This window comes from Acanthisitta chloris, unplaced genomic scaffold, assembly GCF_000695815.1.
Source record: "Acanthisitta chloris isolate BGI_N310 unplaced genomic scaffold, ASM69581v1 scaffold22702, whole genome shotgun sequence".
Lineage (NCBI taxonomy): Eukaryota > Metazoa > Chordata > Aves > Passeriformes > Acanthisittidae > Acanthisitta > Acanthisitta chloris.
Window position 1 is genome coordinate 1 of NW_008660206.1, and position 14,910 is coordinate 14,910.

General features: G+C 47.2%; 2 protein-coding genes across 2 annotated transcripts in view; both read left to right on the forward strand.

Moving 5' to 3' along the window:
• The first annotated feature begins 107 nt into the window (after positions 1–107).
• On the forward strand, positions 108–1,814 carry AURKAIP1 (aurora kinase A interacting protein 1). The gene is made up of 3 exons (XM_009069743.1): positions 108–189; positions 655–1,103; positions 1,707–1,814. The coding sequence occupies exons 1-3, from the start codon at positions 138–140 to the stop codon at positions 1,812–1,814; spliced, it is 609 nt and encodes a 202-aa protein (XP_009067991.1). The 5' UTR covers positions 108–137.
• An 11,410-nt stretch (positions 1,815–13,224) lies between these two features.
• MXRA8 (matrix-remodelling associated 8) overlaps positions 13,225–14,910 on the forward strand; it is a 15,222-nt gene continuing 13,536 nt past the window's right edge. Inside the window, exon 1 of the mRNA XM_009069744.1 lies at positions 13,225–13,325. Within this exon, the coding sequence (XP_009067992.1) occupies positions 13,277–13,325 (49 nt within the window). The 5' untranslated portion in view covers positions 13,225–13,276. The remainder of the gene's footprint in view (positions 13,326–14,910) is intronic.

The following is a 14,910-nucleotide window of genomic DNA, read 5'->3' on the forward strand; positions in this document are numbered from 1 at the left end:
CGAGGAGGCGCCTTAGGTGTCTCAGCAGGTCATTCGGGGTTAAATGAAAGGGGTTTTAAGCTGCGTGTTTGTCTCATTGGCTGGATGGTCTTATTTTAACAGTCGTTGCTGGCTCTGCCAGTGAACAGTGGAACAAGATGTTAATAGCACAGCTGAGTTCCCACTTACTGAAGGCTTCGAGAATTGCAGGTAAAAGGGTGTTGGGTGGCCTAGTTTGGTTGTTGTTTGTTTTTTTCCCTGGGGTAATTAAGCTCCCAGAAGTTGCTTTTCCAGCAAGGAGTGAGGAGGCTGTTGTTGACTCAGTGGTTACTGAATTATGTCTCTGATCTATTGGAAGGTTGGAAGGACTTTAAAGCTCATCCAGGTCTATGGGCAGGGACACCTTGCACTAGCTCACGTTGCTGAGTGAAGGAGAACCTCCACCCTCCTCTAACAGGGTGACTTGGGCACTTCACACACTGAAGTATGATGTGTTTTTAGCAATGTAATTCACACTTTAAAGGTTCCTTTGCTTTTGTCATTACAACATCACTTTTGTAAGCAGTTTCCTTTATGAGATGACTCTGCCCAGAGCTGTCTGCTGCTTTCAGAGCTGAGCAGAGCTGCTCTGCTGGACAATTCTGCCTCTTAAGTGAAGTTCTTTTCTCCCCCAAGGCCACCTGCTGCCCAGGTCAGTGTCCTCCTTCCTGTGCTGTCGCTCCCTGTCTGCACGCTATAGCACTCAGCCCCCAAACACCAGTGGGACTCACCCTCAGCACTGGCACACTCTGGACCCTGAACTGGAGGAGATCCTGGTTCCCAGGAAGCTCTCCATCAGCCCCCTGGAGAGCTGGCTGACAGTGAGGTACTCCCTGCCCAGAGCAGAAGGTGCTGAGGAGGAGGAGAAGGAAGGCCATGAGCCCTCGCAGCAATATGAGTGTCCCTCACTGGCTGGGGGAGAGGCTGTGGGAGAAGGAGGAGGAGCAGTGGGCAACCCTGTGCAGTGCAAGAATGTCCTGAAGATTCGCAGGAGGAAGATGAATCGGCACAAGTACAAGAAGCTGCTCAAGAGGAGGAAGTTCATCCGGAGGAGGATAAAGGAGGGACGCAAGAAGAGGCGTCAGGTGAGCTCAGAGGAGGGAGGATTCTTTGGGAGAAATGTGTTGCTCACCAAACCAGGCTCTCTTGGGTGTTGGATGATGTTTTCAGGTGGAATTGATTTGGGGGAAAATGGCAGCAGCTTTGGAGAACCTGAAGGAATTCAGTGTTTGGCCTCAAGCTGTGCCAGGGGAGATTCAGGTTGGACATTGGGAGGAATTTCTTCACCAAAGGGATTCTCAGGCATTGGAACTGCCCAGGGAGGTGGTGGAGTTACCATCCCTGGAGGTGTCCAAGGAATGACTGGACATGGCACTCAGTGAGTGCTCTGCTCTAGCTGACAAGGTGGTGATGGGTCACAGGTTAGACTTGATGGTCTCAGAGATCTTTTCCAACCTTAGTGATCCTGGGATTGTAAACGTGTATGTGGTAGTTACTAGGTGTAATTTTCCCTCCATGACAATAACATGTGGTTAATGGAGAACAATTTTAGTGTTTGTGTGCAAGATGAATTCATGTGTCTGTGTTGTATCAGGTTGGTTTCATCTTCATTTCCCATCAAGCAGTGGCTGTGAGGGAACCCCTGAGTGTTGCTGCTGAGCTCTGGTACCATTTCTTTTCTCCCTTAGGTAAAGTTTGAGAAGGATTTGGAGCGCATCTGGAAAAGAGCTGGTTTGAAGAACCCTCCTGCAGGCTGGCAGACCCCCAAGATATTCCTGAAAAGCTCCAGGAGATAAGAACACCTGAAATGAGTTTTGACCTGTGCTTGTCATTAAACAATATCTAAGTAGATGGATTATATGTAACCTTTTTCTGAGTGTGATGAAATCAGCAAGGAGGAGTTTTCCAAGGACAAAGCTCTTCCCCCAGGGAGGTGGTGTGAGTTCTTGTCTAGTGGCTCTGTGCAGTCCTGTGCTGCCCCAGTTGTGTGTCTGAGTGTCTTGGGCTGCAGCTGAATTTCTGAAGTTGTTTAATATTAGACTGAACAATCTGCTGTAAAAAAATCAGCTGTGGGAGATGAGATCTGTCAAAGAATTCTTCTGATTGTATATAAGTCATAGTTAGGAAAAGTTCTTTTCAATATTGCATAATTCCATAGCATTTTTGTGGCAAAGTTTGTGATTTCTAAGAGTTATGGCAAATAGGAACTGGATCATCATCCCACAGAATGTGTCTGCAAAAGCTTTATCTGAAGCCTTGGTGTGCATGTGCCTTAGGCATTGCATGAACATCCTTAAAGGCACATTTATTTTCTGTGTTCTATTTTGTGCTAATAAAAAATTGCTATTTTTTTCTACAGTTGATCCCTGTCATACAGAACATCCAGGTCTTGGTATCAGTAGAACCTCAGAGCTTTTGTGCCCAAGACAACCCTGATGTAACCAGCTGGTTCTGCATGATTGAAACAGAGGGAATTGCAAAGCCTAATCATTCAGTTCCTTATGAGGTGCCAGTGCAGGTGAACTCTTGTGGCAGTGATCCTGTCAGGTTTGGGTACTTGTGTGCTGCAGTGCAAGTCTCCGTGAAGCCAAGGAGATTATTAAATGCTGTGTTTTCCAAGGAGTCCAAATTGTAGCCTGCCAAGAATGGTCATTACTTTTACATCTATTAGACATAATTACACACCCAGGGGTAGAAGTCTGGAACTACTGTGGCATTTGCAGAAGTGTCTGGAAACCATCCATGGCACTTAGTGCTAGTCCTACAAATGCTGTACTTCTTTTTACTGGAGTACCTCAAAGCTTAGAATCACAGAATGGTTTGGGTTGGAAGGAGCTTAAAGATCATCCTGTTCCACCCTCTGCCATGGGCAAGGATACTTTCCACTGTCCCAGGTTGTTCCAAGCCCCATCCAACCTGGCCTGGAACACTCCCAGGGATGGAGCAGCCACAGCTTCTGCGGGCAACCTGTCCCAGTGTCTCACCACCCTGACAGGGAAGAATTTCTTCCTAACATCTCTCAGCCTTTCTATTTTCCTGTGGCAGATGCTGCAAAGACTCTGTCTTAGGTGGCACCCAGGAGATGTTACACACCCGAGCTGTATGAACTAACTTTAACTCTCTTGACCACAGGAAGCAGTTTTAAACTCTCCCTTTGCTAAAGAGACTCAGAGAGATGAAAGCTGCAGCTGTTGTTCTGTAGAGGGAGCCATGAGTACATGATATCCTACTCACAAAGCTTTGTTAGGAGCTGCAGTTCCTCTCCAAAACACGTTCATACCAACACGTCTACACACGTGGTGAAATATGTGGCTGTGCCTATGTAGCTGTGGTAACAAAGGCTGCAGACAGGAAAGGTTTGAGGGTTTTGATTTTCAGAATAAGACTTGAAGGTTTATCTGTCATTATTTTTCTGTGCTGTTTGGAAATGATTGAAGGTCAGCAGGAGGTTGGTGGACAAATTCATGCTCTTACAGATTGGAGACAGCCAGCAGGATGGTGATTTGGTGTCAGTAATTGGACTGCAAAGATGCCTCAAAACAGGGGTATGACCCCAGTTTCTCTCATGGTTATATCCCTGATCCTTGGACTGTGTTTTCAGGAGTCTTGTCTAGGAACTGTGGTGTTGAGTTGCATCAGCATGGATAACTGAAGTGTTTGAGATGCTTTTGGAAACCAAATAACAGCCACACAAATTAATCCAATATAGCTTACAAGTAACAGCTGGGAATGAGGCCTGACTCTATGGGAGAGGGAGTAACACAACAGAACTGCTTCCTGCTGCTTTCTCCTCACTGTTGTGTGCTCTGACACAATCCAAGGTAGGTTTGCTTGGCACAGGGATGCAAAAACCTGGATCAGCTGCCAGTGCTTTGCATAGTTAGATGATTACTTAGTGCTCCACAGTGGCAGAGATGAGGTGCAGCAATGGACAAGAGCTTTGTAGAAGTTAGGCAGAAGCAGCTTGATGATGCTGATGGGGAGTGGAAAATTAGCTTCAATTAACTTTCCATCAAGGCAGCAACCTCTGCATTTCAGTGCAAATGAGGAAGGTTTATCCCTTTGGTACTAAGTATTGCAGCCCAAATGGGTGGAGAGTAGAAACACTTGGTATGTCCCTTCCAACCCAAGCCATTTTGTGGTTCATGTATATTCATTCTTAGATATACATATTCATGTGTATAAATTGCAGCAGCTCAGCAATTTGGCTTTGTCTCTTCATGCACGAGCACCTTTGCTGGTCTGGGATCTGTGGAAGAGATTTTTTTAGCTCTGTGGCACCCATTGCTCAGTTCTCCACAGGAACTGGGAATTGTCTCATGTAGTTTTGGCTCACTTCAAGTTAATTCTATTCAACTCATGTTTGAGTTTGTCATGGGAAAAGGGAAAGTCTAGCCTTAACATACTATAAAACTATGTCTTAATTGTAGGAACTGTTGTTCTTCCATTAGTTAAGTCTTAAAAAAGTATATTAGCCCATGTCAGGGAAAGTTTCTGAGCATCTAGTGTACAAAACCCTTTTCAGGGGATTAATAGGACCTGACAACCTTTGCCCAGTAACTCCTGAGCAGAAACAGTGTGTGCCTTGACTCTGGTGAGCTAATCCCCACCTTAAACAGGCACTGTCAACACCTTGGTGTATGTACTTTGGCTCCAGTAGCTCTGACTTGGTCCTCCTCAAATCCTGAAGCCAGTTCTGCTTCAGTGGGTCTGATCCCTAATCCAGGTCTTCCAGATTGAATAGCCCATCCTTGTTTCCACTGGGTGAAAACCTGGCTGAAAGTGATCTCACCTGATCCTGCAAACAGCACCTGTGGCTACCTGAACTGGCATCTTTTCTTTTCCCCTTTCATGCTGCTCTGCTGTTGGCATTGCTGTTGTGGCTGTGAAAACATCCTGGTTTGGGTTCATTTGGGCTGAGCCTCAGCAGTTAATCTCCAAAAATAACAGCACTCTGTACCCAACCTGGAGCAGAGCTGAAATGGGTTTGAAAAGTGCCTTTTGTTTTTCCCACTGATTTTTAAACAAATAAATAAACTATCAATAACTGTAGCTCTTATAGACAACTGAGCTAGGTCTGAGCAAGCACAGTGTGCTGGTTTTCCTGTGGAAAGATCCGTTCTTGCTTGCCTTGCCCTAGGAAATAGAGGGACAAAACTGAAACAAGGAGTTCTGTGAGTCAGAGAGTTCAAGAAAACCCTCTGATACATCACTTTTGCGTCAAATCCCTGAAATAAGGATGAATTTTTCAGTCTTGCTCACTGCATGGGCACTAGAAACTATAAACCCAAGACTTACCCTCTCAAATTTAGCTGAAGTTTCCTGTTTTGTTTCAAAATAATGGGAAGAAGAAGGAGGTCGAATGGGCAGTGGGACCATAAAACTGCCTGTGCCTTGTTTCCTTGGGAAGTGTGGCTAAAATGTTGTTTAAAAGTGGAAAAATAACATGAAATATTGGTTAAAAATTAGGTTGTTCACTCGGTGCTGCTCAGGCAGGTCTTGTGCTGAGGAGTGTCATTGCCTTTGGTGTGTGGAACAAACACTCCTGGAGCCTCAGCACTTGGAGCACTTCAGTCCCACTTCCACTTGCAGAGTGATTGGTGTTGGGACAAGGATGTGGAGTCCTGAGCAAGGAGTCAGCACAGCAGGTACACAGCTAATAGCTTGGAATTTGTGAGGTTTATTTTAAGGGGATTAATAGTTCATGCCTCTGGCTGAGCTTTATCACCAGCCAGTGAGGAACTGGTTAAAGCTGAAGGATAAGCAGCCTTAGAAGAAGGTGCCAAATGGGAAAAAAAAAAAAGAGGCGTAGAAGAAACTCCAAGAGTTACAGTCAGCAAAGTGTGTGTGAGCAGCACCACATTACTCACCAGCCCAGTCCCTGGGTGCTCTTGAGTCAGACACAGCATTTCACTGCTGTCAGCACTGAGCCAGCCCAGGATGGAACATCCAGCTGGACTCTGCCCAGCAGCAGGATCAGCAGGTACATCCTGAGGGCAAAATCTGTGACTGCTCACCCAGGCTTAGCAGCCCTGACCACTCATCCTGTTTGAGTCTCTGCCCAGGAGATGCTGCTGCTGCTTAAGGTCTTTTCTTGTTGCTTTCCCTAGGTCTGAGTGGGCATCTCTGTGCCTCATTCCACTGTGATGTGGGAGAATGGGCTGTGGTGGTGTTGGCATCCTGACACCTCTGAGGACTTCTGCAGGTCCCTAGGAAGGTAGGACAGAGCTGAATGTGTCCTACTTTCTGAGAACATCATCCCATGGGGAAGGGAAGACAGGAAAGGATTTTTTTCTCGGTGTAATCTGTGTAAAAACCTGTTAGTGTGAAAAGAAAGTGAGTGGAAAATAACCATCTCTATGCCTTGGGTGCAGCACCTTCTCCTGGAGGGATTCTAATCATGGAGCTGGGGAAGGGGAGCAAACAAAAACAGCTTTCAGTGCAGGAACAGCTACCTCTGGAGCAGAGCTGCCAGGGCAAAACCACCTGAGCAGCTCCACTTGGCACTGATGGAGGAATATGCATTGCCACATGTGTTGTCCCTGGGACTGGGAGCTCTCACTTCATCTCTAAAGGAGGCAAAGCAAGCAGCACCCTACTTTTTTTTAAAAGCTTTTTTTAGACTTTATGGTTTCCAGAATCCTCTTGGATTGATCCTGAACAAATAAATACACCAGTTGTGTGGGCTACCCTTAAAAGTTGGCCAGGCTCCATGTTGGTGTGTCTAAATCTAGCAGCAGGATTATATTGCAACCTCCTTTCACCCAGAGTATTTTAGTTTTAAATGCAAACCTGAGGTAAACACTAAAGCTCAGGGAGGCACCTTTGAGCACCCTTTTCAGAGCCAACCTAAGAATTTTTCTACTCTTTAACAGTCATTTCTCAAAATAAGAAACTGTGCCTGAAATGCCACTGCTGAATTACTGTAGGCGGGTGCAGCACATGGGCTGCAATTAGGGTGAGGAATGGAGTTTCCCTTCAAAGCTCCTGATCCCAGAGCACTGTTCCCATGTGCAGAGAGCCCCAGAGATGTGGTTTGAGGCCCAGTGCTGATGGGCAGACAGGGGACACAAAGTGCAGCTCTCACTATGTAAACTGTGCCTGAAATGCCACTGCTGAATTACTGTAGGCGGGTGCAGCACATGGGCTGCAATTAGGGTGAGGAATGGAGTTTCCCTTCAAAGCTCCTGATCCCAGAGCACTGTTCCCATGTGCAGAGAGCCCCAGAGATGTGGTTTGAGGCCCAGTGCTGATGGGCAGACAGGGGACACAAAGTGCAGCTCTCACTATGTGTCTGCTCCCAAAACATTCTTGTTCCTCACACAAATCAGTAGTGCTGTGGGCACTTGTGGCTTCAGCTTCTCCCAGGTTAGAGGATCCTGACCTAGTGCTGCCTCTGTGTGTGTGTGTGAGGTGGTGGGGGAACTACTCTGGGAAAGGCTCTGCTGGTGGGTGATCACTGCTTTGAATTTGTTCTGTTGTGGGAGCTGAGCAGGTCACTGTGGGGAACAGACAGAAATAGCAATGCTGGTGTCAAAGCCACGTGTGAATCTTCTCCTCCTCCTGCCTCCTTCTAAGTGCTTTTAGGCTCAGACCTGGATGATGTCATAGAATCATTCATGTTGGAAAAGACTTCTGAGATCATCACCACCTTGTCAACTAGAGCAGAGCACTGAGTGCCACGTCCAGTTGTTTCCTGAACACCTTCACCATCACTCCACCACCTTCCTGGACAGCCCCTTCCAATGTTTAACAACCCTTTCCACGAAGAAATTCCTCCTGAAATGTTCTTGTCTTTGAGGAAGGAGAGACAAGAATCACAGAATAATTTAGGGCCTTCTTGAGTGCAGTCAGGGCCTGAAGAGGCTGTAACCTCTGTGCACTGTCAGCTTAGTGTTGGTGAGTGTCCCTCATCCAGTTTGGGCACTACAACCAGCAGCTCTGCATGGATGTCACCTGCCTGTGGTGGGGATGGAAGGAGTGAGGTTCTATTTGTGCTCTGCTCATGGTTAGTCAGGACTGTGGTGTGTTTAGTCTGCTCAAGGCCGTGGGAGTGGGAGAGTGATGCAGGATTTCTGGATGCTCTTCAGTGGCCCTTGGTCCAGTTACTTCTCCCCTCCCTTCCTCACAACCTGCTTTCCTTGTGGAGGATGAACAGCTTCCATGGAAAGTGCCTTGAGGTCTGGGTTGAGAAAGTGTGAAAGTGCAGGTCTCTTCTTTCCACAGGAGTGTTGGGAAAGGTGAGACCCAGGTCTGCCCTTCTGGAATTCAGCAAGTGAGTGAGTGGGAGCCAGGTGGAATGTCCCAGCTCTGAGCTGCTGCTCTCCCTCACATTTCTGCAGGCAAACAGAGTGGCTGAGCAGAGTTCAAAGTGGTGATTTGATCCCTCAACCATTTCCTCCTGCATCTTGGTGCTGTCTGCCAGCTGCCAAATTGGACCAGGGCTGGGATCTGACCCCTAGAGCAGAGCCTGGTGGATTCAGTGTGCATTTGGAAAGGCTAAGATGCTGCAGAACCACATGGGAGTGACTCAGTCCTGTGTCACAGGCTGGACACACTTCTGTCTCAGGCTCCTGTTCAGCTCCCTGTCCATCCAAACTCCCAGGTCCCTTCCTGCCTGGCTGCTCTCCAGCCACTCTGCCCCCCACTACTGAGGTACCTCAGGCTGCTCTGCAGCTGCTCTGGGCTCTCCTCCTGCCTCTGCCACTGCTCTGCTCTGTGAATTTGGGTGAGTCATTTCCTCTTGTGTCCCAAGTCTCTCCCTCCTGCTCCTGTCTGTTTAGACTACAAACTTTTCCTCCCAGAATTGCTGCCTGAGCTGTGCATGGAGCTCGTGGGACTGACACAAATGTGCTACCACCAAGAGCTTTCCACACATGAATGAGGGAGCAGAAAAGCACATTTAATGTGTTTTTAGCTTGTCTAATTTTTAAAGACATCGAAATTGAAGGAATCATAGCAAGTTACTTTAAATTAACTAATTTTTTTCAACTAAAATAAAATTATTTATCTAGAGAACTGATTTTCCAGATTTTCACTTCGTGCCAAAAATGTTAAACTTCACACCTGTTTTGTGGATGTCAGTGAGGTGCTTTTTGTGTCTCTTTCCATCCCAGGTTTGTTTCTTTGTGTGCCTTTCCATTCCTAGTTACTTTTTCCTGTTGTTTTCCCCTTTCTCCTTGGTCAGTGGGTTGTTTTTGGGTTTTTTTGGGGGTAACTTCTGTCTGGAGAGAAGAAAAAAAAAAGTAAATCTGTGTTGGTTTCCTGGGCAATTTCTCTGTTTTTATAACTGGTTTCTATTAATGGTTTTGAGATGAATCCCAGGAATCTGAAGCTGCTTTCCAGCCAAAGGGGTTTAAATCTTGTGCCATCCAGTGGTGCTGGATGGCCAGAGCCACAGAGATGCCTCATGGCACAGGGAGCAGACAGAGCTGTCTGACCTGGTGCGAGGACAGCAGTGCTGGAAGGACACACAAACACACTTCATAATCCACTCAGTTGGAGCAGTTTGCTTGGATGCTGCAGTTTAACTCCTCATTTGTGTATACCCAAGTCTCCCCCAGGAAGATGTGGATACCCAGGTCTCCCCCAGGCAATCTGCACAGCTCAGCATGTTAAGCAGATGAGAAACCTCTTAGCATTCCATCCCACTAAATCCCTTGCATACCTGAGCATTCACATTGATTAATTTATGCTCCAATGCCTTGGGCACTTAGCGAATTAGAGCTTTCCAGGTGGATCCAAGACAGGAACAAGCTGAGGAATTGCCTGCAAAGGTCAGTTCTCCAGAACATTTGCTCTTCTTGAGCAACACTCTTGTTTTGCTTCACAATGAAGCCTCAAGCTGCAGCAGGGGAGGTTCAGGTTGGACACCAGGAGGAATTTCTTCATGGAAAGGGTTGTCAGGCATTGGAATGTGCTGCCCAGGGAGGTGGTGGAGTTACCATCCCTGGAGGTGTCCAAGGAATAACTGGACATGGCACTTGATGCTCTGGTCTAGTTGTGGTGGTGATGGGTCACAGGTTGGACTTGATGATCTCAGAGGTCTTTTCCAACCTCAGTGTTTCTGTGATTCAGGAGTGCTTGGGCATAGCTTAGACCCTCACTGTGACTCTCTTTCTCTGCTTGTCCCAGAGGTGTTACTGGTTATTGCCATGCTATCCGTGATTCAGGAGTGCTTGGGTATAGCTTAGACCCTCACTGTGACTCCCTTTCTCTGCTTGTCCCAGGGGTGTTACTGGTTATTGCCATGCTATCCCTGCACACATCCCCAGCACAAAGGCTGTCAGAGCTCTGACCTCCTCATCCACCAGGCTGGTGTTTGCCTCAGCAGCTGGTTTGGAGGCTCCAGCACAGGCTGGTGATTACAATGGACTCCAGTGAAATAAAACAGAGCAGAAAACCATCTGGCCAGGCCTTCAACTTGTCATTCTGGATATGTTCCTCAGAGAAGGCAAATCAGGGGCTTTAGTGTTTATGGCTGGGGAACAACCATGGTAATTCTGGGTCTGAGAGGTGCCCAGCTTGTTACATCCCTGGGGTAATGACAGGCTTCACTTGCATCCCTGTCATTGTGGTTGGGTTTCAGCTCTGTCCTTTAGTTCACAGTTCTTGCTGTAAGTTGGATTATTTCAGGTTTGTGCATCCATTGCAGCTGAGAGATTGATTTCAGTGAGAAAAGCTTTGCAAGCAAATGAAAACTCCCAGGAAATGCATTCATTATTTACTCTTCATTCCCAAGCTGTAGCATTCCCTACTGCTTTGCAGTGCTAGGAATGATCCTTCTTCCCGTGGGTAGGTATTTTCTCCTCTCCTTTGATCATGGCCCAGCACTCTGGGTCCTGTATTTACAGAAGATCTAAAGAAGTGGTTGGTAATAAGCATGGAGGGTTGATGCCCATAAAGCAACACACTGTAATTTGTGTCAACAGAGCATTAATCCTGGAATTCCTCACTAATACATGGATTTATGACTGTGGAAGTGGCCACTTCTAGACCTCCTTCCCAGGGTTAATGGTAATAAAGGATGGAGAGTTCCTCTTGGCATCAGACCTTCCTGAGCCAATACTTGCTCAGTTTTTCTGCTTGGTGATCATCAATTCAGATTTATTGGGAGTCTTTCAGTGCAGCTTGGAAACAAATATGGTAAAATGGAAGAGATGGGGAAGAGGAAACTTCTTGGAAGACAAGACTTGCCCAGTATTGCTTCCCACAAGCTAATCCAGAGGTTTTTGGCACGGCTCTTCTTCCACCTGAGTCACATTTCAGGCCTGAAATAGAGGTGAAATCTCTATTTTCTATTGCCATAGGTTTTGTCTCTGAAATAGGGATGACTCTGGAAACAAGGGAGCCTTTCTCCTCCTGCTAGCCTGCCCTGTGCTGAGGGTGGCAGGTGCAGAGCCCACTTGGGATGGTGCAGGAATGTCCCTTTCCCTTGTGTGGATGGTGTTGCTTTGTTCAGGCAGGATCTGTGGTCAGGGTGGACAGCTGTGTAGGAGGCAGTGGGCAGCCAAGGGATGCTTCTTGAGAGAGTCAAACCCCAAATTCCTCTGGGAGTGAGGAAGGAGAAAGGCTAAGGAACGCAGTCAGATCAGCCTCCATGGAGAATCTAGTTAATTCAGCTCCTGACTGGGCAAAATGTTGACACAGCTGCTTTTCCAGGAACTCTGGAGTAGCAAAGCTCTAGGAAGGCAGAGCTGACTAGAGACACTGCAGAACTGGTGTGAGGAAAGGGCAAAGATCTGCAAAACAGCCTCCTGTGTGCCTCTTTGGGAAGCTGTTGCTCTTCCCTTGCAGTGGGTGATTTTCTTCAGGAGACTTCAGTGAGTTCAGCCTGGACTTGGCTTCTTTCAGTCAGGAAATATCCAGTTCATGACAGCAGCAACCACAGCAATCTGCCTCCCTCCCACAAGTCATGCAAGAATCAGGCAGTAACCTCTGCAGTGCCAGAGCTAGGAGGGAGAAAGGTGCAAAAAACAACCTTTAACCTATTAATAATGATAGCTCCAGTTTCTTGGAATTTCCCTGGAAGTGTCTCTTTCTGTCTTCTGCTGGACACAGCATCCTGGACTAGGTACAGCTCTGATCTAGTCTGGATGTTCCCAAAGTTTCCCTTGTTGCAGTATATAATTACTTAGATGTTTAGTTTGGTTTGTGTTATAATTATCATGCCCTTCTCTTTCCTGATGCATTTCCCCCTCTGGGGTAGAGGATAATCCATCTCCTGGTATAGCAGAGAAACAGAAAAATGTCAGAAGGAAAAATTCAAGTGGGGCAATGAAGATTATCTCCATGGATGCCATGGGAAGGCCTTGTGTTTGTGAGCTCTCTTGGGAGAGTCCCACAGATACTTATTATGGCCATGTATTTACAGATGGACATTTAAGAACCATAAACTTTAATTCCCTTTCCCCAGCATTGGCCACTTGATGACTAATTGGATTTTAGAGTGAAATCCACTAAATGGTGTTCACTGCAAATGACAATAATCTAACAACAGGATGCAAACAAGCAGGAAAAGTCACCCTGTTTTGGTTTCTGACATACATTGGCAGCAGCAACACCATTTCCTGACTTTATACCCATTGCAATTTTCCAGCAAGTCCTGTATTAAAAGTCTTTTGGCTAATTCTGTCACCTGCATGGATTAAGTTGTTAGGCCTTATTATCCCTTTGCTGGTGTAGCTGCTATTAAGCTCTTGCTTACAAATCACAGGGCAGAGTAAATCTTGTTTTCTAGGTTGTCTTTGGAGAATTGATCTTGAAGTGAAACCAGATGAGGAGACCAAGATCAAAACCCCATTGAAGGCAAGAGAATCAATCCAGTCTCCAGCAGAAAGCTGGATGAGAGTCAAGCAAAGGAGGGAACAGCTGGATCAAGTAAAGCACAAGGAAAATCAGTTCCATCCCTAGGGGGAGGGAGAAGGATTGTTTCGCCAGCCCAGAGCTGTGTGGGACCCGAGAAAACTTTCACATCAAAGCCAGGGGCAGAGCAGAAGGTCCCAGAGGGAGGGGAAGGAGGAGAGAGGCTGCAGGGATAGTGCAGACAGGGTGAGGGAAGGGAAGGAGGTGGAGTGAGAGCAGAGGGGAGAGCGGAGTGGGGAGCTGGAGGTGGAGTAACTGCAGAGTATGAGCTGCTGTCCACAGCTTGCTGGATGTAAATTAATGAGGTCATAGTGTTTTGCAGTTACAGACCAAAAAAAAAAAAAAGTCTTGAAGTTGTTTTTGAAGAGAGCCGAAAGCACAGAGGAGCTGAGGAATGGAGCAACTAGCAAAACTCCTCCTGTGGCAGATTCTGCTTCAGCAAAGTAAGCTCTGAGCTCGGGGTGGTGTGTCTGGTTGGTATTTCTGGGGCTGGAGGGGAGCTGAAGTTTTGGAGCTGTTTTCTTTGTAAGGTTGGGTTCAGCTTCCTAAGTTTGCTGTGTTTTTGTCTGTGGAGGGGAAGGAACCCTGGATTTCTCCTGCTTTTTGGGGAGAGAAGTGTTTGGGGTTGTTGCAGTGCTCTGTTCAGCATCTTTGTGCAATCTCTGTTTTCCTATCACTTGCCCTGATCAGCACATTACAATAATCTTGAAGTGAGTACTGTAAAGCTTGCACAGTTAGATTCTATGATTTGCATGTTCCAAGGTTATTTTATACTTGTGAAGAAGCAGAAACAAATTGTATGTGAGTGTTCAGGATGGAGGAAAAATATGTAGTGTGGTTTTTTTGGTTTGTGTTTTTCCCCTTGTCAGCATAAAGACAGACACAGGAATTCACTTCTGGGTAAGGTGCAAGAAAGGGATGAGGACAAGCCTTAGAATTACAGGATGGTTTGTAATTTTCCTTAAGCATAAAGGTGTCTGTGAGAGCTGGAAGCAGTTTGAGGGTCCTGAGAGCCTGGTCCCAAGTTAGGGACACCCCAGTGAGGCTTGGATGGCTGGAGGGGATTTGAGGTTGGATTGTTGAACTCCAGTACATCCACACTTGCAACACTTATAGGAAGGACCAAATACACCTCCAAGAACAGCGTGGAGACACCTGATTCAGGGTGCTGACAGCAGAGGAGAGGAGCACAAGCTTTTTGGGGAGCCCCTGCTGTCCCCAGCACTGTTAATGACAGGCTGTACCTAACCCCCTGAGCCCCCAAACTCCTCACCACTCAGGGTAAGGTGGAAAGTTCTCAGCTTGGTCCCTAATGAATCCACTCTCACCAGCTCATCTCCAGTTTTGCCTCAAGGCAAAGTTTAGGAATTGGCAATTGATGGGATCACTGATAGGGACAGAAAGGTTGGAGTGGCTGAATGTGTAGGATGGGGTAAGGAGAAGGAGGAGAGGCCACAGAAGTATTCCAGAAGCACCAACCAGTCCAGCTACTCCCCAGAGAGGTTTAGCACGTTGGCAGAGCTTGGGGAGCACCCAGGGCAGGAATAGCAGGTTGGGCTACAGAGCAGCACAGGTCAAGGTGTCCCACCTCAGGATGGGTGATCTCTGAACCTCTGACACACTCTCCAGGTGTATTTTGGAGATCAGCTCTGTGCCAGGCAGCCCAGATGTTTGGGCCCTGCTGTCCCCAGCCAGGTCAGGCTCTAGCACGAGGAGTGAGGCTGGGGAGGGGAGAGTATCTGTGCAGTTCCATGTTGCTGAGATGATCCCTCCTGGAGTGGAACCACACCCTCAAGTGTTAATGTCTGGCAGGGAAGAACAGCTCTGTGTTTGGAATGGCTCTGCAAACTATTCCACGGGCCTGGAGCCAGGGGGAAGTGCACAGAGCAGAGAGAAGGGTTTGTAAAGCTGTGCTAAGATCTGAACTGCCTGTCAGAAAGTTGGGGCAGATCTCTGAGGGCTCCTGACTTGGGGCCACGATGGTGATTGGCATCCTGTACAGCCACAAGGCTTTTCCCTTTCTGCAGA